This window comes from Mycetomoellerius zeteki, unplaced genomic scaffold (genome assembly GCF_001594055.1).
Source record: "Mycetomoellerius zeteki isolate Tzet28-1 unplaced genomic scaffold, Tzet1.0 scaffold153, whole genome shotgun sequence".
NCBI classification, from domain to species: domain Eukaryota; kingdom Metazoa; phylum Arthropoda; class Insecta; order Hymenoptera; family Formicidae; genus Mycetomoellerius; species Mycetomoellerius zeteki.
The window spans coordinates 313,830-339,808 of record NW_017256479.1 but is presented as its reverse complement, the minus strand read 5'-3'; the positions used below and the strand labels follow the sequence as shown (position 1 = coordinate 339,808).

Sequence of the window (25,979 nt, the reverse complement as noted above, 5' to 3'; positions counted from 1 at the left end):
ATCTTATATGTATTCGTCTAACTTATATTATATATGGTACGTAATTGTTCATAATGTAGTTGCAAAGATAAAAATCCGGCTAACAAAGTATGACGTCGAGAATGACGTTGGCAAAAACACGCCGCGCGTTGCAGCATTGATGTTAAGATCGGAATTGAGGATGATTCTTGATACCGCGACGCTAAAAAAATGTGATATATATTATATTTCAAAGTAAATTATTAGTACTATAAAATAACACATTTATGAACAAATTGTGAAACAAATGACATTTTCCATACCAAATGATTAACATAGAGATATATAGATTTTATCCAAAGCATTCGGCTCATATGCAAAACGCCCAAACAGAACATATATAAACAAGCATCTATAAACAGAGAAAATAATAAATATTTAACGATAAATATATAGTTATATATAATTTTAAAAAGTAGAGACTCTTGAATGCGGATTAGAGGGATATGAGCTTTTGGTAATCATACCAGTGTTTAGGAAATTCTATGTAATTCTGGCGATTTTGCGCTGAAAATAGAAAGAAAAATATGCACGGTTTTGGTGTTTCATCGTTTGTACGTTCTATTAATCTGGCGCACACTTCTTTTTTCTGTACTGCCAATAACGGATTTAACGTAGAGATAGACGAACTTGTGCATAGAGCCGTATTTGTATTTCGCATTTAGCGCGAAATATTGATTCTAAGGACTGTTAAACCGTTAAACGCGTAACGAGACAAATAAATCTCAAAATCAAACGACCACATTTGGCGTTGAATGTGAGAATGTACGAATGCAAACCGTAGCCTTTAGTAGAGCGGGGAGATGATTAAATTTAGCGTAGGGACAAAATGCGGGATGTGAATTTTAGCGGTCGTCGAACACGAAATGTTACACTGATATTGCATGACAAGTATTATTAGCGTACTCGATTTAAGAATGTCGTTACGTATGTGTATATTTTTTTTGTTCTATGCCATATTACATGTTAGTCGATCCTCAAATAGAATATGAGGCTCGATCCGGTTGTTAGCCGCCAAGCGTGCTATAAAATATGACGAAAACGTGTAATGCGACGCGACAAGTGGAATTCTTCATGTCGCGTTGTATTATCAATATTCTATTTGAATGTACGAGACCAAAGAGGATTTTGCAAAAACAGAGAGCCGTTAAGAATGGAATGTTTGCGGAACCATTTAGTCATTTACAGCGTTTTTCTATAAAATCGTTTCCGAACGGTACGGAGAAAGTTGCAGCAAAAGTGATACTTAATTTTAACAACATGATTACATACCGCTGCCGATTGATAAAATGGTTCCGCAAATCACCACGTTGAGTAACAGTGATCGGCGTGTGTTCCTCGTGTAATATTATACGAATAGTATATTGATGCTTAAATAGCACGAGTGATTACTAAAATTGTATTGTTTTCCTTACAATTATGATAAGGCTATGTACATAGACGAAAACTGGAGTATACCGCTGCAAGCTATTAGCTGTGACACTATCTCCTAAATGTAATTGTTTGATTTAAGTATGCAACACACATACTTCGTCATCCAAAAACGTTGCTATTAGGAGTTTCGAATATTTTCCGATTTTATTCGTAAAAATAAAAAAGTATATCTAAATCACTTTTTTATGTACATGTATATTTTTTATGTACGTTTTTTTTCGAAGAGTAACCGTTTCCTTTTTTACTGTATTTTATCATTTTTGCGTAAAAAAAATATAGTCTTATTGATAATTTTTTAAAAATTAATTATCTCATAATTCGCGATATTTATAATATAGGATCAAGAGAAAATGGAGAAGGCTAAAGGTGCCATTACCGAAAGCAATTTTTCCATAAGACATTCACTTTTATGAAAAAATTGTTCTACTTTGAAGAAAAGTATATATTACCTGTTATTGCCTAAAAATAATATAAAATACGATATAGACAGTATATTACCGAATTTTTAAATTCGAACTACTGGGTTGGGAAAATAATGAAAATTCTTCAGCGAGAGTGCACTCTTAGCATTTTCTGTTCCCTCTTAATCATCTTCGAAAAATTTTTCGACTATACTTACATAAGAATATGAACACCAATGCCCAGTCAAAACGTTATCACGTTTAAACACAAGATAAGATTGTTATTCTGAAAATCATCAGTTTGATAGAAATTTCTATAGACATCTTAAACATATAACTACAGATTAGAGAAAATATTTTCGGTTTGACGCAATTCTGTTTTTAAGTCAAAGCGATAAAATAGATAAAAGCTCGCCTAACGGAAGATACGATAGTAGTATAGTCAAAGCGATATATTGAAGTTTCATCTCACCACAATAACTTCAATTTTGCAGAATCTGTAATAAAGGAAACATGTTTAGCTATAAACTATTTAATATTAGATTAAATGGTTTCTCATCTCGTTGTCTTTGGAATTCATGAATTTCATTGCATTAACAGTGTCATGTTGATCTAACGTTCGTAACAGAAAAACGTATCGTCGATCTGTGTAAATACGTGTATAGATAAAAGGTAGAATTTACGTGCCCGTGTTGCATGTGTATGCATGATGAAGAGAGAAAGAAGCGAGATAAATCGATGTTTATATTATACCGAACATATATATTAAATTACGATGTAACTTTAAGTATGTGGATATTGTCTATTTAACTGTACGATTTAAGCGACGATTGATCCTTTGCATTTCAAACTTAAGAGTAGTCGTTAGATAGACTGTAAGTATTTATTATTATTTTGTAGCCACTTCGTATTAGGCGGAACGCGTGAGTGTATAGAAACGAAAAAAGGTTCTTCAAATGTTTGATACGAACAGCAAAGTGCACGATCTAATGTTGTACTACTACTGTGATTAATTAAATTCTCTTTATCTATTTCTATATCATGAGTAGAATTCTGAATGAAAAATCTCTAATCAATATTAACATTTTTTTCTAACATTAATTAATTCTCAATCACCATAAAAATTTAGAAATGTTCAAAATTTCAAGAATCTTTAGACATTTTTATTGTTCGATCTATCCTTCATGTCGTATAAGTGATAATAAAGATATTTTAATTTATCAAGATTGTTAAAATACAACTTGAAAAGGAAGGCGAATTTGTGAATGTAATCGCCTCGTTATCACAGGAATCGTTTTGTACTCGTATCCGATATTTCAACAACCTTACATCGATAAGAAGATACATTAATATATTGAATCCCTGCGTATGTACGTAGCCATTCCGTTAGAGATGGTGGGTAGGGAACGAAGAAATGATGACACAAGTCGATCGAACAAAATCACACGATTCTAGATTCGGCGTACGCGTTTGTCGCCGGCACAGGTCTAAATATTTATATATTACACGGAACGATGACATTGTATCGACATTTAATATTATCTTTCACCGTTAAAATTGTGCACAACGTCCTCGGATGGGACGCGACTTCAGAAATGTAACAAAAGAAGAAAATAAATGCTGTTTAGAGAACTATAAAATCACAATCATGTTTTTTTCTTTCTTTTTACACATCTCATCTATTACCATTCAAATAAATGAAATAGTTTTAATTAGATGTAGCTATATAATAAATAATGAAATATCAATTTTTGTTATTATCTTATGATGTCAGACAGTGATATTTTCATTTTCAGTCTTGGAATTGGAAGAGATTAATGTTGTATGTTTGTTCTTTCGTCAAATTATTTAAGATATTAAGTTCTTAAAATAGATATTATTTCTTGTAATAAGATAATAGAACAAGAGATAACGTTTTGGAACTGATTTCTACTCGCAAGTAGAAACCAATTCTCTCGTTCAATTTATTTGTATACAGGTTCAATATTAATAATAATCACAGTACGCGATGTATATGCGTATGAAAAATCTTTTATTGAAAAATGTTCTTTCACGCTACAACGTCAGTGTACCCTCGTCTATTTAACTTTTTATAACAGTACAAAAATTGCATTTTTACAAGTTGCCCAGCTTACTTATGTGACTAATGTATCCCAGTTAGCAATCTGACGAAGGGTCTTATTACGACTTATCTAATATTATCCGGAGAAGCTGCGGCAAAACGTGAACACTAGTACTCCAGCGAGGGGTGCGAGACCCCTCGCGTACAAGAAAAAAAGCGTCCCGCGGTGTGCTTTCCGGTCGCGCGACGCGCTTTCTTTAAAGTAAATCAGTCACTACGACACATCGGTCCTATACTTATCCACATCGGATCTAATTACCATTTGCTACCTGGGTCTCGTGAACATCTTCAGCCGGAAACTCACATCGTCTTGTTCTCGAAATCACAATCAAGAAAAATCATTCCAAATAGTCTACTACTATTCAGTAGCGCAATTCCTAAGCAGTCGCTTGATGGTAATAGTAAGTGTCCGGCCAAAGAATAATCCGCGAATTTTCAACCCGTACATATTCGTTTATCCTACTTTCTATCCTGAACCGAGGTCAACGAGCGGATAACAGAGAACGTAGCAAACGTGATACATTTTACCGCTATCCAAATTAAAAGGATAGCCAGAGAACCCGAAATGAATGTAACGAGTCAAGCAAATAAAATGTGCACACGCGCATATATAAATAACCGCGAACTGGAAAATCGCAAGGAGTTAAAAATCATTAGTATTTACATACTAATAGAAATTGATATCGCATCGAAACGAAGTGAATTATTCCATTAATATGTAAAGTACACTCTTTAAAATGGAAAAACTTCGTGTTACCTTTTCATGAACTTTGTTAACATCACGTCCATTATTTCAGTAACTGAGATTTTTAAATTTTTTTAATACCTACATAATACAAAACATGCATTTTACATTTATTAACATCTATCTTATATTAAGAAAACGCTTCTTTCAAGATTACTCGAAGTATGCTCCTACACATAGGATACATGTTATTCTCCTTGTGATTCTCCACTTTGCGACTAAACGTTTCAGCTAAACATCTCGTTGATTTGTTTATCCGTTCGTTTTCACTCGTTCGCGCATCGCCAATCTTTGCGCCTTTCGTAAATCACGAAACAAACCGCCGCCGACAGTTAATTTTGAGCAAGGCGCCTGACAGAGATTGTGCAAAGTACTAAGTACATATGTTTACGCTATTCCGTAAAGCTTACCACAAACAACAACGACGATAGATTAATGATCGATCGGCAGAAAATTAACGTAGCGGCGGCCTCCTATCCTCGGCAGGATTGATTACAACTTTTTTTTCCCCTTTTTTCCTTTCTTTTTTTCCTTTCCTTAGCTCTGATCGCTATATGTATATGCGGATAAAATCTCTTTGCATCCTTTATATAGTTCAGGTCCTGCCTTTTTCAGTTGGAGATTAGATGCTGCGCTTCAATTAGATGAAATATATAAGTAGTAATTCTACGTTGAATGAAATTCCTGATGTCGCTTAGGAGCAGTCTTTGAGCTTTTTCATGCGTTCTCGCTCGAATCGCTTTACTTATTGCGTGTACAACATGGCGAATATGTATGTGTGAGTGCCTGTGTATGCGCGCACGAGTGCGTATGTGTGTATACATGTCTATATGCGTATGTGTAAGATGTGGATTGTACGTGTTTTCTTTCAAGTGTCATCCTAATTCTGGTAATGTGTGTATGTAGATTTAATGTACAATTAATTAACTATACAGATTAACTGGTAGAAATTAGAAATGTTTGACTAGCTTTTGATCATCTCTCTTGGAATTCGTGGAGTTTCATCCTTCGCAATATATATGTATATATAACCGATCGGATACAGTTTTGGTGGTGCTGCTATTGCCGCTGATCGAGTAAAAGGTATCGCGTATGTGAAAACAAAATAATGATTAAGTATGGTCATCCCTTCAGTGTGTGTACGGTTATTACTAAATATAGACAGTTCTTAGCTTTATCCTAGCAGGATACTCCTGGATTCGAGAAATCACCGCGCGATCTTACACGTATTATCTTCTAGCAGAATATAATTGTTATAATAATCACTAATATATAATATATACTAATTAACTAGTTTCATCTTCTTCAACCTCGGTATTCTCTCGCTCATTTTTTTTAAATCTCTTTCGCTCTTATTTTCTCTCTCGCGCGCTCGCTAATTCTTAATTATTTTGACAAGTTTTTCCATCTTCACAGTCTTCTCCAATTATTCTATTCACACGCGCACGACATCCGTACGAACGGAAGGGACAGTGAAGCATCCAGATAATCTAAATCGACGGATCGTGGCGCGTGAATTATTCAGTCTTTCGTTATATATTTTTTTTTTCTTACTTCACGGTTAATCGGTTATTATTCACTAGTGTTATGCGATTTAATAAATTTAATTTTCTGCTTGCACGAAAAAATATTATGCTACATTACTCGCGATGCTACTTTAACACATGCTAAATAGATTAGATACGATGTATGCTTATAATTTAAAGCCACAGATTTCGATGTCGCGCCATAATACGTATAGCGCCAGTCTACCTCCCTCGAATTTCGCTGCTACTTTGTAATATCAAATTTCTACACCTCATACGTTTGCTCATCTTCTTCACGTAAGGCCCTTAATATCTTATTATTGTATATTTACTTGCGTTCATAGTTTATCATTTAAAAAAAAAAATAAGAAAAAAAAGAAAAATGGGATGAAATCCGTCAACCAAATTGAAAAATCACGAGATCTGTGCGCAAACTACAAAGCATACACGCCGCCATACGTGCTTCTCAGTACAGTTGAGATTAAGTTTTAAAGTTATGCGCGAATTAACTTATGCGACAAAGCGGCAATCCTTTAAGTATGCTCATTCCCTAGACGAAGTATAGTAATAGTAAAGAGCGATAGTAACAGTAGTGAGAGTGATAGTAGTGGAAATAGTAGTAATATAGTGATAGAATAGTAATGATAGTAGTAGCGATAATAGTAGGAGCAATAGTAGCGCTAGTAATAGTGATGTTGATAGTAATAATAGTAAAAATATAATATTAATAATAATAATATAGTAATATAATAAAAAGAAGTAAAATCAGTCCAGTTATTAAAAATCAATTACAATTACGTTACTACAACGTCCTCCGCAGCGCTTAAAATCAGACGAATTCCATTTCGTAAAATGGATAACACAAAAAATAATATTGCAGAACATCGCATGGTGATGTAATGTCATCTTTTCCATCTTTCTTTCCTCGTATTTTATGATTAAAAATTCCTTTCTTTCTGCCTCATAAAATCCTATTATATGCGTGTGTATATATATATATACTTTTTCTTATATAATATCTTTATATATATGGTTGCAGCAAACAATCGAGGAAAGAATCTATCTTTCTAGCATTTGGCTTGCCAAATTCTGTCAATTAAATAATACAATTGCATCGGACATTAATAAAAAATAATTTGTGTATGTGTATTATGTGTAAGTGTTCAAACTTCAAAAAAAACCTATCTTTATCTCTCTCTCTCAATAATGTCGCACGTTTCGGACATTTTCTTTTCCATTTGGTTATTAAAGCATGAGTGTATGTAGACGCAGGTATTTGCACACAAAAAAAAAATGTGTCGTCCCCATTGCAATATCACTTTAAAACAATGACTCAAACGTGGTTTGCCAAAACACGAGCGAGCGCGAGATAGAGATGACTCGCGTTTTGGCGAACAGAATTTCCCTTAGTTTTCGGAGTCAAAAATCCGAAAAGGATTTAAAACAGGACTTACTTATAATCTCAGAACGCGAATATGGAAGATTAGGCCTCGCCGAACCCACCGATCGCTTGCTCGGTCATTCTCAAGCAGAGGGATTCCAAGCGAGAATTGATTTCCGGTTCCGTCGTCTCGTTCGCTCCATTAGCAGAGTGGCCCACGAAATGATCACGTGGTGCGCTATACGCACGTTGTAATGTTTTCTGTAATTGCTATAAAGTAAAATCAAAATCATTGTATTAATAAACAGAATGTATTTCAAAGATTTTAAATAGTAAATTCTTTCTTACTTGTAAGCTGGTCTCCTGTAAACTAGGTCTCTTCTCGGTCGTATGCACCGCGCGCAAGCTATTCGTATTCATACTATTCATGTTATGATTCTGATTCTGATTATTTTGTAAATACGGGGTGGATATACTGTTTCTATGCGAAGTAATCATAAACTGACTGCTATGTGTGTGGTTATTGTGAATATGATTCATGTTCAAACTTGGCTTTCTGTGCTGCTGTGGATTCCCATATCTTCTATTATTATATCCGTAGTTATGTTGCCATCTAAAATTATATCTATTAGGTCAAAAGTTACCACACATTTACACAGTACTCATAAATTTACTCTAAATATTTCTCTAAATACTTTATAACGAGGACATATATCTTGACTTACTTTGGAGTTGGTCGCGGATTTCCAAGTCTACTGCGCCACTGCTGCACTTTCTCTTTCTGATTCGGAGTGAAACAGTCGTGCTGCAACACTTTTTCCAAAATGTTGACGTACGTGCACAAAATACCATCCTCAACGCTTTCCAAAGCCAATCTACTGCACACTAAAAGGAAAAACCACAGTGTTCTCTCAATCATTCTAACGAAGTTTTGATAAAATTGGAACCACCACACAACTTAGTTTGTACATACGTTTTCCAAGTACTTTTGTAAACTGCGCAGGAATATCTTGTGGATCATTCTCTTGACTCGGCTTCATGGGAGTGGCAAGAATCGTTTTAAGTTCTTCCATTGTATTAAGAAGCAGTGATGGTCCCTGCGAGAATGAAGTGTTTTGCATGCCATCGCGGGCACTAGGTTGCACTAGACCCTTTTCTAAATTTAAAAGCGTGTTGTATCGCTGCTGTAGCTTAGCGATAGAAAGAGCCAGCTTGTGTCTAGCACCTTTCGTAACTCCTTGTTCCGCTAATTGATCTTCCGTTAATTGTAGCATATCCTCGTAATTCATAATAGCGAACAGATAACTGTATTTATGAAGTCGTAATGTTTTAAGCCATAATTGTACGTCTAAAAAGAACAAATTATAATTAGATATCGATGTTCTGATCTGTAAAGAAGTATAATTAGTTAGAGATGACTCCGAAAGACGTAATTAAGACTCCTTAATTTTAAAGATGTATCTTCGGATGATCTCATATACTAACGATTGACAGTATTAAAATCTCATTTCTACCTCTCATGCCACTCGCGAGCGAACGATTCGAAGCGTCATCCAAACGACCCTCGCTACCGCTACTCGCACAGGAACTCTGTGGGCTCAGTGGACCCAAACCAATAATATTGCCTAAAAGATAATTTATTTAAAAAAGTGCGCGGATACAATACAAATTCATTTATATATGAAATATAATGGAAAATTACTAGCGTGATCTCCGGAAACACTAAAGCTGCGCGGCTTGTGTCTAGATGAAGAGTTCGTGTTATTGGTACGATCCACAATTTCGAGGTGATGCGGCGGCGCTACTGGTGGTGTCAAGCTATTCGAACGACGTTGACGGTTAACCGATGCGGGAAAATGTAAATTAAAAGTGCCGCCCGGTTGTGTATTAAACGAATTCTGATCATTGTGATGTTTGGAGTTTCTCTGCCATGGATTCTCCCATCTTATAATAATAGAAAAAACTCGAATTTAGGAACATACTACAAATATGAGAATATATGTATCATTGGTATCACATTATTTCAGCTTAATTCACCTCATTTGAGTATTCGGATAATCTTCGAAACCGCTAATGGGTGGTGTACTACTGATACGATCTTCCAGGTCTCTGAGCCATTGAGTCAACAGACGTCTGTCTTGACCATTTATGGCAGGATGGATCAGAGTGTAGCTCAAAAGCTGCTGTGTTTGTTCTGTATATTGTCCAGTGCTTACGCAATGGTTTACTAATTCTGGTATTGCTACCAGATAACTCTTTTTGCACTCTACATTCCCGGGCTTTAGTAAAGGCAGATGTGTTAAGAGTTGATTAATCGCAATCTCTGTTGATTCTGCTGACAATGAATTGATGTAACCTATAATAAAATATTTTATTATTAACATATTTGCTCTATAAGTATGATACATGAAGTACGTCTCATTAAAATCATGCATAGAATTATTCTTGAGTACAAAACGTAAACATGATAATTACTTGGATTATTGGCATTTATTTCCTTGGTATCTAATTCTGCCACCGAGTGCAATGAGTGTTCTATCGCCTGCGAGAGAAACCTCGCTTGTACGGCAGGTATAATACGCAACAGCGCATAAAGAACGACAGTCTGCTCACATTCGTTCCACTGAGAGAACACACGAGTGAGTTCGCCCACTTGCTCATTGAAGGGAGTAGCGGATGTCCACTTCATTTTGGATCACTTACAAATTTCTCTTGCACAATGCAGCAGCGTTTCAACTACCGCTCAAACCAAACGCACAGCAATCGTGCTCACAGCCTTCAAGTAGCTGACCAATGTCAGTATTTTGCTACAAAAATAAAAGGAATCGAAACTTGTCATTCTGTTTAAATCACCTACCTGTAAGTCATGTTTTTATAAGAAACAGAACACATATAAACAGTCAATTATTATTATTATTATGTTACAAAGTAGTATTAGATGTAAACATTATTTTATAAGGGAAATGTAAAAGGATTTATTTTATATATTCTACACTGATATTGACTTTCCAGTTTGGAGGCCAAAAGTGTACAAACACAAACATTAATTACATAATGAAGAACAATTAAATTCACTGCTTTAAAAACACAAATGCACTGTTAAAGCAGTCGAGTCGGGATGACAGCTATCTTAACCTCTAAAATCTCGAACTTAACGCTTGATATCTCGATTCACGAGGCCGATCGCCGCATTTTTTGCCAGATTCTTTCATTTTGAGTAAAAACAGGCCGTCGAAAGCGTCGTCGCTCATTCGAACTATCGAGAAATTCGCGGGATTTTCCCTTGACCGTGAAGGAACGAGCGATCCTCGAGAAAACTGATAACGGCAAATAGTCCGTTACCGCAACGCGTTTTCTGGTCGTAGCAGGTCTACCTTGTCGCGTACCTAGGCACCGGCCGGGACTTATCTCATCGCCGTCTCTGCGACGCGTCGAATCCGAAGGACGTGGGTGCGACACATAACCTCAAAGCCTCTCGCTTACTGTACGCCGATAAGAGAATTCCGCTGAGGTCAAGTTTGTTTACCCCGCGCGCGATGCGTGTGTATATTTATAGCCTTTCCTGCTGCGATCCGTTCGGCGGTGCAATGGCATCGCGCGCGCGAGAGACCAGGCGACGTAGTGGGCGGTGCGGGAGGGGGAAGAGGAGCGGCGCCTCACGAGAGAGAAAACCGATAAGATGTCTCCTTTTTCTCTTTATCTTCTTCACCGCCGAAAAGCATCGGCATCGCCTTTCGGAAGTCTCCACGATCCCGTTTTGCGGAAACTACGCAGGAAATTCGCATCCCCGGCGTCCAAGTCATCGGTGTTCGCCCTTGTCAACGTCGCGCGTCGCGCGTGTAGGTATGTATGTACGTGCCCGAACGTATCTGCGTGCGTTGTGTGCGTTCGACGTCACAAGCGAGAACCAGCGAGAAAGAGAGAAACGGAGAGAAACCGGTAACGGGGCGAGACAGATTGCGAGAGAGAGAGCGAGACACGACGATGCGAAACGTATACACGTTGGCGGGGGCGGGGACGGAGACGGAGAACGAAGAAACGAAAACAAGGGAGGACGGAAAAGATCCCCCCGCAAAAGATCGAGAGAGAGATCGATCGACGGGATGGATTCCGATGGATGCGAACGACATCGGCGACGATGACGGTACGGGGGATAAGGGCGATCCGCTGACCGAGGGATGCATCCCTCGGCGATATCGAAACGGATTGCGATACGCCGCTCACTTCAGTCGGTCGGTGCGCCGATGTCGTCGGACAAGCACGATTCTCCTTTCCTCTCTTTCCCCTCGCCGTGTTTCCTCGCAGATATTTTTGCGGTCAAGTGCACACGATAATTACCGTAAAAGTGGACCGACGAGGGACAATCTCCGCTGACACGCGCTCCTTCCGTTTTGGTGCAACGGCAACGACGCACAAATTTACAGCATTTTTTTCCGGCGACCGAACTGGAGTAATGTCCATCCACCATGCGGCGCGATGGGACTACGTGACCACACTGCTCTCTAGTCTATCGCACTCTGCACTAGAAATACATCGCCATCCGCTTGGCTTCGCTCGTGGCGCGGCGTCTTACTGGCCACGGATTGGTGGCGCCGCCACGTCACGGGACGCAGCGCGGCTAGCCAATCACAGCGCTCCCGCGGGCGCGGTTCGTTCGTCTCTCTCGGGTGCGTCGACCGCGCGCAGCTTCATTCCGGTTCGCTATTATCTCGCTGGCATTGGCAATTGGCATCACAATGATTGAATTCGCCGTAATTGCATCGGAAGAATCACCGGACGCAAAAAGTTTCAGACGAAACTAACAGACTTACGCGGGAATATTCCTAATATTTTTTTTTTTTATTCTGTCTTTATTGACTTTATTTGACTTATCTAAAGATTGGTAACTTCGATAGGATTATCTTGCTAGAATTGTTTCTAGTTTCCTTACAAAAATTCAGTTAAATATTGACCAGTTTAAAATATACTGAGAGATAATGATTAATTTTATTTATTTAAAGTATTAAAAGTACTGAATAATAGTACAAACAAAACAATATAATCACTATCTTCCAATTGTCACTATCTTTCAATTTTATACATTAATTTATGTAAGGATTTACGGAGACTAAGCTGGTTATAAAAAAAGAATTAAAATTTATTTTAAAAAGCAGCGCAATCTTGCATTTTTTAAATGCATATTCTTATTTCTTATCGTATTATAGCGTATAAAGATACAAAGGTTTCGTTATTATTTTATATTTTGTTATCATGCCTAACTTTAAATAAAAACATCGAAACATGTACGGTAAAAATGAATGACTAAAAAAGCATACAAGAGGGTATAAAATTTATCAATTACAATATATAATTTATAGAATAATATAAATATATAATTTATTAAAAAGAATTATTTTTGCGTGTATAATTGATAAATTTTGTATCCTCTTATACGCTTTTTTAGTCACTCATTTTTATCGTACATGTCTCGATTTTCTTATTTAATAGTTAGACATGATAACAAAGCTATTAAAATGATGACTAAACTCATATCTCATTTATATGTGCTACACAATACGATAAGAATTAAAATAAAACTCAATATTTAGAAAATCGATTAGAAAATTATACAAAACTTATGTATTCAAAGTATATTAGAAAATTATAAATGCAAATGTGCGCTTTTGATACGCATATATATATTATAGTAATATATTGAGATAACGGCGATAAATTGGAAAACGGAAATAGCGTTAGTCTCCTCGCTGATTATCTGTTAATTGGAAAGTCAATTAAAAATAAAAAACAATTTCGTATATCTATCACTTATCATGGCCTTTTATCGTTCCCTAAATCTTCTAAGATTAAAAAATATAATTTTTTTTTATTTTTGTTCTCTGTAGAATCATTATCCGCTTATCTAAAGTAAACGCTTTCGTAATATTATTAAATTTGTTTCATATTTTTCGTTGTTACGTTTTATGTTTACGTCTAAATGTTGAACACGACCTTTATTTCTTCGGAAAGTATTCGAAGTTTTCAAAACGTGACTTTCATGAGATTTTAAAAGTCTTTATGTACTTTTTCAGTTTCTACCAATATATAGATTAACTTTAATTTTGGTTCAACTTTTCATCTTTTTTAAATTCTAAGAATTAGAAAAAGATAAATAATTAAATCGAAATTAGAGTTAATCAACAAATGGAAATGGGTGTAAAAAGAAAGAACTTAAATTAAATATCTCAGATAATCGCTTCTAGCGTCAATTCTATGCAAGTTTGTACATTGTCGCATCCGTCAAATTTATTGAAAGGATATAAATAAAGCTACATGATCCATGTTAAATTGTATATTGCACTTACAATGATACACGCTCACTAAATTGTGTATACTCACGTTTTCTTAATTTTCTTGACAAACATATTTGCCACTGAGGTCAGTTTATTAATGTTCCATCTACAAGAAAATACCAATGATGTTTACACTTTTATAGATTCAACAATTGTCGTGAATAGGATCTGATGCGAAAAATATAGACGTAAATCTGAGAGGGTGACATAAATAAGGGTCGGAATCCGAGAAATTTCCTTTTACGAAATAGGAACCATGCCATATTCACGAAAATGTTGACTGTCTCTTATCACAAGAAAGCAACGTAGTCGATACTTGCTTATGCACAAACAAGTCGGATACTAACCAAGAATCTTTTGTAATTGACAAGATTAAAAATTACTTATATGAAAGTTCTTATGTTAGATTGTTTCTTAATATATTAAACGCTATTTGGTATTAAATATTAAATATTATTGTTGAACATTATGCTCCGTCAATCCATCGCTCTCTGTGACAAGAGCTCTTTCCAGGATAACACGACCCTCCTTGTATCGTTGTTGTTCGTCTGTTGCAAATTCGTACACCCACCCAAGCTTAGCATCACAGTTTTTGCAGCTGACGTCTCGAACCATGTGGCGACCCGTCAACATCACTCTATCCTGAACCTCGCTGTACACCATATCACAGAGTTAAATGATAGACATATGATGAATATCACATAAATTTTCAATTGAAAAATTCAATTGAATATATTATTTATATTTTCTAACGTATGTTTGATTCGACTATGAAATATACAGAGAAAATAACCTACATAGAAAAACACCAGAATGCTTTCCATTTGGTAACTAGTCAACATCAGTTTTCTTCAATTTAAAAACAAGAAATTTTATTTCATTTATCTTGCTGCTATTTTCAAAATTTGTTACTGTATTGTAATGTTTTCTTTCAAAAAACGTAAGAAAAAGTGTCATCAAATGTTTTTCATTAGTCAGAAAACCAAAGATTCATTAAAAACTGTAATCTCTGGCAGAAAATTACAGTCTGACAACCGCAGTTGACACATTCCATCTTTCTCGGTATTCAATGACTAATAAATGGTACTTTTCAGCAAGAGATATGTACCACAATGAATAGTTACATCTTTGTTTGTCAATATCAAGATAAAATAATCATTGTACTATATTATCTCTTGCTGAGAGAAGCACCAAAAGATAGAACGACTTGTGTTATCAAAAGATTTGTGTTATCAAATGGAAAGAAAATAATTTAACAAATATTTATTTATAATGGTAAAACCTGAAAAAGGCCTGTTCCTTTTACCTGAATTTCTTCCACAGCAATTCAGGTAAAAGAATTCCAAGTCTTTCCTTTTCTTACACAAAAATTCAGGTAAGAAAAAACAGGCCTTTCCTTTTTTTTCTCTTTTTATTTCCATCGGAGAGAAAAAAAAACAGAAAAGAATGAATGATGTAAATTCGGTTTAACAGGAACACAATGGTTACGTTTACACCATGCACTTAGTCGAGACCTATACGATAGGTGTCTTTGTTTAACATACAGGATAAACAGACATCTATTGTATAGGCCACGGCCTAAATGCACGGTGTAAACGTAGCCAATAGTCGAAAAGAATGCAATCTAACAAAGATTTCATAACGGTAGATCTTGAGCTTGAAAGCTTGATTACAAAAGCACAAATCATTCGAGAAAAATCGTTTTATACTAGTGACCTTGTACAACAAATGAAAGGGCGCACCTATAGTTCAGGTTGACGACTTTGCTGAAGAGGAACGCACGTCCCGTGGCACCCGTGAAACGTGTGCTCACGAGCTGTGACCTATTGGTGAGATTGGTATCGCAGGAAGCGCAAGAGAACAGGCGACTGCCACCGATATGTTCGAGGAATATCACTCCCATTTCGAGAAGCAGTTGATGGAACGACCTGCAACGATCTGACTGTGACCGATCCGCGATCGGGCAACGTTTATTTATCTGGCGAATCGATATGTCGTAGAAAAACGAAAATTATACAACTGTCAATGCTGCCATACTGGTCCAACTTGATCCAACCGATCTCTCTTTGTCGTTTGTATTGGTTGCGTATGCGTGACGTCACTGACGTGTGCTGCCAGTGTATACCAACAGTAGAGCTGGAGTGGGAGAAATGTTTGTATAATATTCGCCGTGGATCATCGAAATATGTATAGAGACGGAACTTCCAACGCGAGATAACGAGCGATAAAAACAGAGAAATCCGAGAGAGGACGTGGAGGGCGTTTTCTTCTTGTAAAATGCCGCCGCGCACTACTGCCCTCTGAAAAAGTGGATGTAAACTACACAATATCCATTTTTTTGCGGTGCTCCGAGTGCTCCTGATGGAAATAATCGCTGAAATAACTAAAACCTATTAAATTAATATTCAGCTTTCTCTGTGCCTGTATTTATATAGTCAGATCTTATGTTTAAGATCGTCTTAAGTACAGTCTTAACTCAGCAAACATTAAATATTCTTGAAATATTCATAAAATATTCCTAAAAACCCAAAAAAACATTCCAAGAATATTCCAAAATATTCCGAATATTTACAGTATGTAAAAGAAACATTCAAATATCAGTTCAAAATTTCATTTGTATATCGTTATATATTCCGAGAATGTTCCATATATATTCCTCAAAATTCAAAAATTCCAGGGTACCTATATCATGGAACAAAGTCGGAATGGATTCCGATCGGAATTATTCAATTATTCCCTAGATTTTTATTGTGTTTTCTGGGGAGAACGGAATAATTCCGATCGGAATCCATTCCGACTTTGTTCCACGATAGATACCCAGGTCAGGTTCGTTCATGAACCAGTTTTCAAACAAAATTTTACTTTGGAAAACACATTTATGCCCGTATTCATAATCAGATCTTATACTTAAGGCTATCTTAAATTTATCTTTAGATGCAGTAGCCAATGAAATAATTCGTAGAGCATCTAAAGATAAACTTAAGGAAGCCTTAAATGCTAACTATGAATACGGGCCTTAATATGTTTTCACTTTTGAGCCTAATTTTGGGACTCACTTCACAGACGGAGTACTGCGCTCCTTATATTCTCTTCCAGATGATTCTTGTTTACGAGTAAATGCTCGTCGCCACGGCCCTCTGTCGGTGGAGATGTGTACTACTCGCTCGCTAATGATTTTCGTGAAATATACAAAAAGTATTCACACAATATTTTAAACATTTCATCGACATTTGTACATTTCTATAACGATTCTTTTACTGCTCCGGAACATTCAGCACATTGATAATACGAATCGAACTTTCTGTGAATATTTAGCGTTAGCTGGGGAAAATGTCATGATCCAATCAGAAAGCCGTATTAGCGTCTTAGGACATTACTTAAAATGGTCTTAAAATAAGAACCAGAGAGAAATCTGAGAGAGAGGACATGAGGATTTCTTTGAATACACTTCAAACTTTTCAATTACATATCGTTGAATTAAGATTTAATTTAGCAAAAACGAGCTAAAGACCCTCGCCAGACAGCACACAATATTTATAAAAAATATTTACAAAATATTTATATATAAATATTTATAAGATTTATTTTATATAAGATATAATCCAAGTAAAAAATACTTATTAGAATGTTTATTTATATTTATCATAAATATTCTAAATAACTACAAATAAGTATTACATCAAAATATCATATCTTTATTAATCATATATAAATGTGGTATATAATATGTACACGTATATATAGACTCATGTAAATTATACATTTTTAAAGCTAGGTACATAGATGTTTTGTGCAGTAAAATTCGAAACATTCTCCCCTGATTTCGTTTAAATATCCGATCTTTATATATTGGCAACTAAGCCCTTGTAAAGTCCTGCAGCAAGATAGTTTCATACTGCGATAGGTACAAATGTAAAAGTCAAAATGCGGTCAGAAGAGCGAAACGAATCGAAAATATATTGTTGGTCGGTTATTTAATCACTATATTCATTTTTCTTCAAGGCACATTTGAAATATAATCAGTACACCCTTTTGCAACTACGGAGAAACCTATTAACGTTACATTCTTCTTACCATTTCACAAAGAGTTCACAAAATTACATCATTAATAAAATTAGAGTTTTATATACATATATATATATATATAGAAAGAGAAAAAATATAATTTTATTTATATTAGAGAGAAAAAGAGAATGAGAGAAAAGGAGAAAAAAGAAAAAAAAAGAATCATTAGAAAAATACAAAATATTAAAAACTCTTTTTTAGCCGAAATCACAGACAAGTCTCTTACTTTCTCAAACAGAGCACAAAGTCGCATTCTCTGGTCTTAACGCTAAATGTACATATATGTATATATAATAAGATATATAGCTGATATAAATATTATAAATATACATTCACATATTCAGGTAGTCTTATGACTCTATTACATGCATACACGAATACACGCGTATTTCAATACATAGAGATAATTATCTAACATGCACTCGTGTATATACCTGAAAATCTATAAACATTTAAACTTATACGTGTAAGCGCGTGTATATTATCGTGTATGCATGTATAACATGTAAATAGTGGTCGCACATATATCCATATTTTGATTATACCCTTTTTGATGTTCAAGTTCATATCGTAAAGGATATTCCACATCTCGTATCCATATATAATACTGCACCTATACCTATGTACATTGAATGCGGGTAGAATATAATAAAAAGTAAATTAAAATATGTTTTCGCTTCTATACATTATCGGAAATGATAACGAAAATAAGTTCTTCTCGAGTGTTACACTTTGCGCCTAATGGAATCACTGCAATCATGCTAATTTGCGTATGCGACTTTGTATAAAAAAAGGCAACACGTTAAGAAAATAAGATACATATAAATTTTCTGTAAAAAAATAGAATAATGTACAAATTCCTTCCTTGCATTTTTACATCCCGTTCTATTCATTTAATTCCATCTTCGTATAGTCATAGGCGTCACAGCTTCGCATTATTCAATCAGATTTATTGTTGTGGCATTAATATGATTCATAGAATTCGCATGAAGATTTGGATTAGAGAAGGCATAGATAATTAAGAATATTATCTTAATTATCAAACTTAATAACACATCATAAAATACTTACTATTAAAATGATTAATTATACTAGTTAACTTAACTGTATTATATACATACAACTAGCAGAAAGATAAATAAAGTAAATACGGTTTTCCGTAATTAAAAAATGACTTTTCACATAATAAACTAAAAAATGACATCCTTTACCTTCCTTTTTGATAAAATTATTATTTTAAATAAAAAGAACACGACCCTCAATATACTGAATAATGGAATAATCTATAGTCAATAGCAGTCGTAATATTAATATTTGTAATAGAGTAAAGATTAACAATAAAGATTAACAATAATCATTATGTTATCGATACCATAACAGTATCGTTTATAACAGCACTTGAAAAAGTATGTCTTAATAGTCCTGGTAATAAGAAATTGCATCGAGAGAAAACTTAATAAAGTTTTGGTTTTTATAGTGTGACCTTAAGCGTTATTTTTGGTAAGTTTTGTTCTATTGGCGGCAACCGTTGCAAGACACGCTAGAGCTTCCAGATCTGGAGATGCACACCAAGCTGGTAATATGCAAAACGTTAATTAAAGCTTATATCTCGTACAAATTGACATAATAAAGCATTAAACTATTCTAATTATTTTAATATAGAATTTTTTAACGACAAAATTTAAAAACAATTATATAAATTATATATAAAATTAAATTGTAATAAAATTTTTATCTGCAGTATATTTTAATAATTTTAAAGAATAAGAAAAATATTTTGCGTACTTTCTTCTGTGATAAAATTACAACATCAGTATAAATAAATAAATATAAATAAAAGAATATAATAATATGTATGACATGTTCAATTAGCTTATTAAGAAAACTTGTAACTTACATTTGTTTTGCTCTTGATCTTCAGCGTGTTTGGTGGAGTTGATTGCCGCAGCATTTCGCGTAATGCTTTGCTTTCGTGCTTTCCGTTTCTGGCTTCCAACAAGATGAGCTTTCTCCGATTCCTCATAACTCTCTTTTATTGTACTAATTCTTTGAGTCTGACCATCAGAGGACGAATTATTTTGATGTTTTTTGTTTGCTGAAGGATTAAACTTTTGCAAAATTTTCTTTTTTTTCGTACGTTGCTGTTTTTTCTTTTCTTGAAATTCCTCTAAACTTAAAGACGGTAATGCCTCGATTTTCTTTTCCAAATTAAATTTTCTATACAAATATTTATTATAATATAGTATAAATTATAATATATTAGACATAGGCTATGTTCCAGGAGCGCACTTTCAACGCTATCAGCGCATTCTATTCTTGTTTTGAGTCTAATGAATGATAAAGATAGAATGACGTATTAACATTGAAAACATGCTTCTAGAACGCAGTCATAGTACTCTAATTCAAAATACAATAAGATAAAAAATATATGTATATTATTTATCTGAGAATGATTCTAAAGAACATACTCTGCTCGAAATCTTTTACGTGCAGTCCAAGGTCCATAATCTACTTGATCTTCGGCTCCTTCAGTTTCCGTATCCTCAGGTTTAGAAGCTTCCATTTTTCCTTCAGCACTAAACAATTTTCGAATTATTTCTATATATAAAAAATCAATACATGTGTGCTAAAAAATAAAAAATAGGATTACATATGTTACCTCTCTACAAGATGTTCTAAATCTCCACGAGAACTATTTCCTCCTTCACTGCTTAAGGAATCTGTTTTTTCACTAACATTTGAAGAAATAGAGTTTCTTCTTTCATTTGGACGTTCATCATGACTAGAACAACAAAAATAAATATTTTTTAACATTACAGATAACAATTATAGACAAAATTAGATATTTCACAATATTCCAAGATAAAAGTTTTAATCATCTACCCATGACTTCCAACTGTCCGTCTTCGTTTATTCTGTTGGCCTGAGGGACCGATGTTTTGCTCAGCAAGGAATTTCTGATAACGTAAACCTTTACATGTTCTTTCACTACGAAAATTTTCCTCTGGTTGTGTATGTGCTGTTACAAAGGAATTTATTGTATGTTTCTCATCTTCTATGATCTAAAATAAATTTTTAATTGGTTACATATAGGTATTATACAGGCATCAACAAATAATATAATAATAAATAATATGTATTGTGTAACGTTTCATAAATTTATATTTTTATAAGTAGATCGATTCTTACCGTTTCGTGCTGTTCGTTATTATTAGATTCAGTTCTTTTTCTTTTCTTTTCGCCAAATAGATCTGTCTTACAGTCTCTTTTTTGATCATCTTGGAAAGGTGATTCTGTATACCTCTTTTTGGGTGGTTTCGGTGGAACAGGATCATTTTCTACAATACCATTAACGATCTCCTCAGACGTCTCTGATTTTTGAGGCGTGAAGAGAGAACTAAGCCCTCCAATCTGCGATTCATCTGCTAATTTGCCTGGTTGAATTGATTGTCCGTCTCGTCTGTCTGACTTTGTACAATCGGAAGACTCATATTCAGATTTGACACTATCTGTGGATTGCACACCGCTACTTGACTCCTGCTTCTTGTTGGTAGGCCTAGTATTTAAAGTACGTAGCGGAGGTGCTGGTAATTTGTACCACTTAAAGTCAGGATTTGCATTTAGAAAAGCATCCTTGTACTGAAAAAAATTATGCTACGTGGTATCTATATCCTGATACAGATCTAATAATAGTTCAACAAATTAATTTTATTTTTGACACTACAAATTTACATTATTCTACAAATTAAGCAACTCATTAATTTTTCATTTGATTATCCTTACTTCCTGTGCAAGATTTGTGTAGGAACGCTTCTGATCGGGATGAAGGGTTGCCCACCATTCACCCAAGACCCTGGTAACTGCCCTATTTTCCAAGTGTGGAAAACCAGATCGCACTGAGCCACGATGCCTCTTGCAAAAAATTAGAAATGCATTCATGGGACGTCTTGCATGATGGGCTGGCTCCCTGGCTTCACGTGATTCCTACTCATTTATAATAAACTATGTCGTTATAATATAATTAAATATATAAAGCATAATAACTAAGTAATAGTCCTTCCCCTAATACATACATACACCATTTATGTACACATGTATACACACACACACAAAATATTACAAACATATAATAAAGACTATACAATAAATTCGTGTGATTTTTTTTATTTAAATAGATGTGATTTATAAACATATATCCTGAGGCTCGATTCTGTATCTTGAAACCAGGCGAAAATTTAAAAAGTAAGCAAATTTACTAGATGTTGATTAATGAAATTATGAATATTCTAGTACACTCGCTCACTTTTGTAATTTTCACTTCGTTTTAAAATACAGAATCGATCCCCAGTTTGTCTGAATAAACATTGTAATGAACGTAGGAATATTATGAGGAATATTTAACTCATAGATTGTGCGTATATATTCCACAATAGCTTTTTAAATAAAATTTATTCTTTTATATAATTCATATATGTTATTCAAAAAGAGAAAAAAGGAAAGGAGAAAGAATAAAGATCACTGAAAAAATAAATACTGCTTATTTTTAGTAACAATTATTAAAACAAAATATCAGTCTTCATACATTCTCGATTCATTTTTGTTCATCTCTAGTTACAATAAAATATTTATGTCATATATAACATATTCTAAATCTGTATTGACCCCAGTGTGACTTCCAATATTCTTAATATATTATTTGCACGATTAAACCAGGATATTCTAGTCAACACGTTTGACAAGTCCAGACAAACAACAAAAATGCGCCGTTCCCACTCCCTGCATTAGGAAATATCTACGATGTGTATCATCAAGTTTTGCATCATAGCCATAAGTAGCCATGTTGCTGTGTTGGTGAAGCCTTAATGTGACACAGCCTTAAAGTGACACAGCTTGTCAGTATATCTCGAGTCGCATTTCCTGCCGCTTAAACTTTTGCGCCCGACATTGATCCACATCTATCTAACCACCAATTTAGCCTGATCGACTCGAGCAAGAGGAAAAAAAAAAAGAAAAGGAAAGGCGATCGGGGATCTATAGAATTATATTCGATCCCTCGTAATCGGTCGAAAATAAACGAGAAAATACGCTGCGCGGAGCGTAGAAAAAGCAAAGTTCTGTGTGCACATAAAATAGATTATTCGTGCACAATTGCAACATATGTCTCAACAATGCGGGAGAGCGACGGCCGTGTGAATGGAAACACGAATGAGCGGACGGGCGATCCTCGGTCTGCCCAGTTTATCGTCCGCGATCGGAAGCGATGGCCGAACGCGAGCCTCCTTCTCGTGCAAATCATGCCCGTGCGCCGTCGCGCTTATCCACGATGACACATGACGTTCGTGACAGAGAGCACAACGAAGCGTTCCGTACGTCGATGATGTAGCGTACGGTAATTAACGCTCGGCTCAAAACACGGCGGATCGATTCCGGCTCGCGGCCGCAAACAAGTTGGAAAGAGGCGTTTATCGACGGGATAAGTCGCGCAAAACGCGTGACATAAACGAGGCGAGGTTCCCGACGATCAAACGGGACTTCCGCGGGGCGAGAACGGAGTTTCTTAGCGGACGGAAAGTGAATCGCAGGCCCTCGCTGCGAGATTTCTCAACGCAGCAAGGCCGTTTCTTTCTCTTTCTCTCTTTTGTCTCAATATTGATCGTCGATCTCGCAACGTTTCTCGCCGAAGAGAACAGTCGCATATGTTGTACTCGCGTCAAACAAAATCGCAACGCGACCATCCCGAAAAAAAAAAAAAGCTCGTCTTTTTCTCGTGCCAGATTTCTCGCACGAGAGTCCACGAGGAATTCCTGCGGGGCGGCGAAAAGACGGAAAGAAAAAAAGGAAAGAGGACGGACGAAACTCGTTCGACGGGAATTCGTGCGGCTCGAGCTGTCACACGTTCAACGTAGCTCGAACACGATTCTATTGTGGCCGTAGTACGCTGCGCTTCGATTGCACTCAATTGCACCGTCAGCGGTGTCGGCAAAGGTTCGCAAGGGTATCCCCCCTGTTCGCACGGATAAGAAAACAAGAAACGCGCAGCGCGGTCGAGTCTCGATCGTCTCGTCTTTTTCGACTTATCGGACAGCGAAACGCGGGGTACTCACGTCACCGTCGTGATCCTCGTCGAACATCTTGGGACGCGGTCGCGAACGTCGCACCATTCGTCTCCGTACGATTGACAGCTGCTCGGCTGACCGATGTAAATACGGCGACCGACTGCGCGATCTTTGAATGAAGACGTGCGATTATTCGGGAATGCGGCGCGCGCGGGGGACGCTTATCCCGGGGATCGTCGCGCCGTTCCTCGTCGACGTGATGAATCACGGCAACGTCGTTTCCGTCCTCCGTCACCACGTCCGTCCCATCGGGCCGTCGATATCGCGCAGCGACCGAACGACGACGTTCCGTCGACTACGAGTGCGGTCTCGAAAGAGAAAAAGAGAGGCGGATCGAATCCGTGACTTTTGACACAAAAGCGACGCGACGCGCCGCGCACGAACGACGTTACATCCCGTGGGATCGACGGGTGCGCGAACCGCACGGCGCCCGGCCGTGTCGTTTCCGGCCGGTGGAAAAAAAATTCGTGGCCATCCCCGAGCGGCGCTCGCTCACCTTACGCTGTTGCTCGTTGGCAGCCATTGCTGATTTTCACTTGACAATTCACTCAGCGGCGCATGATACAGGCACGGCGAGGCACAGATAAAGGCCCGTTCAACACTGCCGTCAACTGGCGTTCCCGACTTGTTTCGAGCCGCTCCAACTTCAAGCCGCTCAACTCGCTCGCACGCCTTCCACCTCCGCTCGCCTCTTCCGTCCTCCTCGCGCCTTGCGCGAACGCGCTGCCCCTCTACCTTCCGTCTCGCTTCCACCGACGCGCACGCTTGACACACGGGTTGCACTCGGCCCACGTGAGAGAAAATTCTCGTAGGATTATAGGATACATACAGCATGACGTCCATTCGCTCACTCTCCGTCCCTCTCTTTTCTCTCTCTCTTTCTCTCTCTCTCTCGTCTGTCTCTCCCTTGCTCGCTCCGCGCTCGCGTTGCCACCGAGTTTCGCTTCCCACAACGTCCACAAGACGGAAACTAAGAGCTCGCTTAAATGAAAGTCACTTCGCGCAATGCGGATAGAATTACAAAGCCCCTGAGATCGTTCTCTGACGGGCTCTTCAATGAAACATCGCACGATCACCGGTGTTCACGGCGGCATCTCGTCACGACGAGAGATTCGTGCGTTCTCCTCTTCCTCCACCCAGAGTTCAAAAGCGAGCGATTTCAGGGTTTCAAATTGGCGTTTTCGATGTAAAGTTTTCGAGCATTGCCACGATCCTTCGAATTATCGCGCCTCAGGTTGGCACGCGCATGCGCGGCTGCGTTCCCGTGAAAGTCCCTATGTTGCACGTGCGCGCGCGCGCACGCCGCAACAGCTGATCGGTGTGTGCAGCGTCGACGCAACAGCTGTCGTTCGGATGATTGTCAAATTTAGAGCCGGCACCGCCATCGCCGCTGCTCGCCCAACCCGCTTGATAAATTTAGTCGAGAGGCGGGGAGGGCAGAGAGCGATGGATGAATCATTTTTTCGGATGTTCTCAGAGAAAAGTTGGATACGAAAAATATATAATGACATATATACAATGACTATATATATATAATAGGCATTTATCTATTTCTCTGTCTTTATATCGCCTTTTCTTTGTCTCTCCCCTCCCCTCGGAATATCTGTTGTTTACTGCGTTCTCGACAAATACATAGCTGGGAAAAGAGATACTCTGGGAAAATTAGCTTCGCAGACAAAAGATTAGGCTTAAGATTAGACGAGCTTTAATTACGTTGACGTGGAGGGCGTTAATAATAAATCGATATTCTTGCGTGACGAAAGAAATGTGTATATATTTAAAATATACGTCATACACGATCACGCATTATACGTGTCTCTACATATATTGTCTCATCAGTCA

At 36.7% G+C, this 25,979-nt stretch overlaps 3 protein-coding genes across 4 annotated transcripts; all 3 read right to left on the bottom strand.

The window, feature by feature from the left end:
* Nucleotides 1–6,931: 6,931 nt before the first annotated feature.
* On the bottom strand, nucleotides 6,932–12,143 carry smg (sterile alpha motif domain containing protein 4 smaug). The gene is made up of 9 exons (XM_018444718.1): nucleotides 11,966–12,143; nucleotides 10,103–10,434; nucleotides 9,665–9,983; nucleotides 9,330–9,571; nucleotides 9,142–9,252; nucleotides 8,601–8,975; nucleotides 8,353–8,512; nucleotides 7,976–8,240; nucleotides 6,932–7,897 (listed from the first exon to the last, which is right to left on the bottom strand). Exons 2-9 carry the CDS (start codon nucleotides 10,314–10,316, stop codon nucleotides 7,730–7,732), a joined length of 1,854 nt encoding a protein of 617 aa, XP_018300220.1. The 5' UTR covers nucleotides 10,317–10,434; nucleotides 11,966–12,143; the 3' UTR covers nucleotides 6,932–7,729.
* Nucleotides 12,144–13,901: 1,758 nt separating this feature from the next.
* On the bottom strand, nucleotides 13,902–16,074 carry Yippee (yippee zinc finger protein). Its single transcript, XM_018444685.1, has 2 exons — nucleotides 15,699–16,074; nucleotides 13,902–14,608 (listed from the first exon to the last, which is right to left on the bottom strand). Exons 1-2 carry the CDS (start codon nucleotides 15,857–15,859, stop codon nucleotides 14,410–14,412), a joined length of 360 nt encoding a protein of 119 aa, XP_018300187.1. The 5' UTR covers nucleotides 15,860–16,074; the 3' UTR covers nucleotides 13,902–14,409.
* A 3,335-nt stretch (nucleotides 16,075–19,409) lies between these two features.
* bbx (bobby sox) lies at nucleotides 19,410–24,828 on the bottom strand. 2 transcript variants are annotated; one of them, XM_018444678.1, is made up of 8 exons: nucleotides 24,634–24,828; nucleotides 21,805–22,005; nucleotides 21,211–21,660; nucleotides 20,905–21,083; nucleotides 20,681–20,803; nucleotides 20,490–20,597; nucleotides 19,919–20,238; nucleotides 19,410–19,594 (listed from the first exon to the last, which is right to left on the bottom strand). In XM_018444678.1, the coding sequence occupies exons 1-8, from the start codon at nucleotides 24,658–24,660 to the stop codon at nucleotides 19,506–19,508; spliced, it is 1,497 nt and encodes a 498-aa protein (XP_018300180.1). In that variant the 5' UTR covers nucleotides 24,661–24,828; the 3' UTR covers nucleotides 19,410–19,505. The 2 variants fall into 2 exon arrangements, with proteins under 2 accessions (XP_018300180.1, XP_018300179.1); XM_018444677.1 differs by lacking the exon at nucleotides 24,634–24,828 and adding an exon at nucleotides 24,126–24,258.
* Between the last annotated feature and the right edge of the window lie 1,151 nt (nucleotides 24,829–25,979).

What these genes read in the sequence shown, in the direction of transcription:
- smg (XM_018444718.1), bottom strand. Translation starts at nt 10,316, where the DNA reads ATGAAGTGGACATCCGCTACTCCCTTCAATGAGCAAGTGGGCGAACTC. An exon ending in TGTTTCCGGAGATCACGCTA is followed by an intron (nt 9,253 to 9,329) that starts GTAATTTTCCAT and finishes ATTATCTTTTAG; the next exon opens with GCAATATTATTGGTTTGGGT. An exon ending in TACAAAAGTACTTGGAAAAC is followed by an intron (nt 8,513 to 8,600) that starts GTATGTACAAAC and finishes TTTTCCTTTTAG; the next exon opens with TGTGCAGTAGATTGGCTTTG.
- bbx (XM_018444677.1), bottom strand. Translation starts at nt 24,182, where the DNA reads ATGGTGCGACGTTCGCGACCGCGTCCCAAGATGTTCGACGAGGATCAC. An exon ending in ACACAAATCTTGCACAGGAA is followed by an intron (nt 21,661 to 21,804) that starts GTAAGGATAATC and finishes AATTTTTTTCAG; the next exon opens with TACAAGGATGCTTTTCTAAA. An exon ending in AGATCAAGAGCAAAACAAAT is followed by an intron (nt 19,595 to 19,918) that starts GTAAGTTACAAG and finishes GCATATTACCAG; the next exon opens with CTTGGTGTGCATCTCCAGAT.
- Yippee (XM_018444685.1), bottom strand. Translation starts at nt 15,859, where the DNA reads ATGGGAGTGATATTCCTCGAACATATCGGTGGCAGTCGCCTGTTCTCT. An exon ending in GTCGTCAACCTGAACTATAG is followed by an intron (nt 14,609 to 15,698) that starts GTGCGCCCTTTC and finishes TATGGTGTACAG; the next exon opens with CGAGGTTCAGGATAGAGTGA.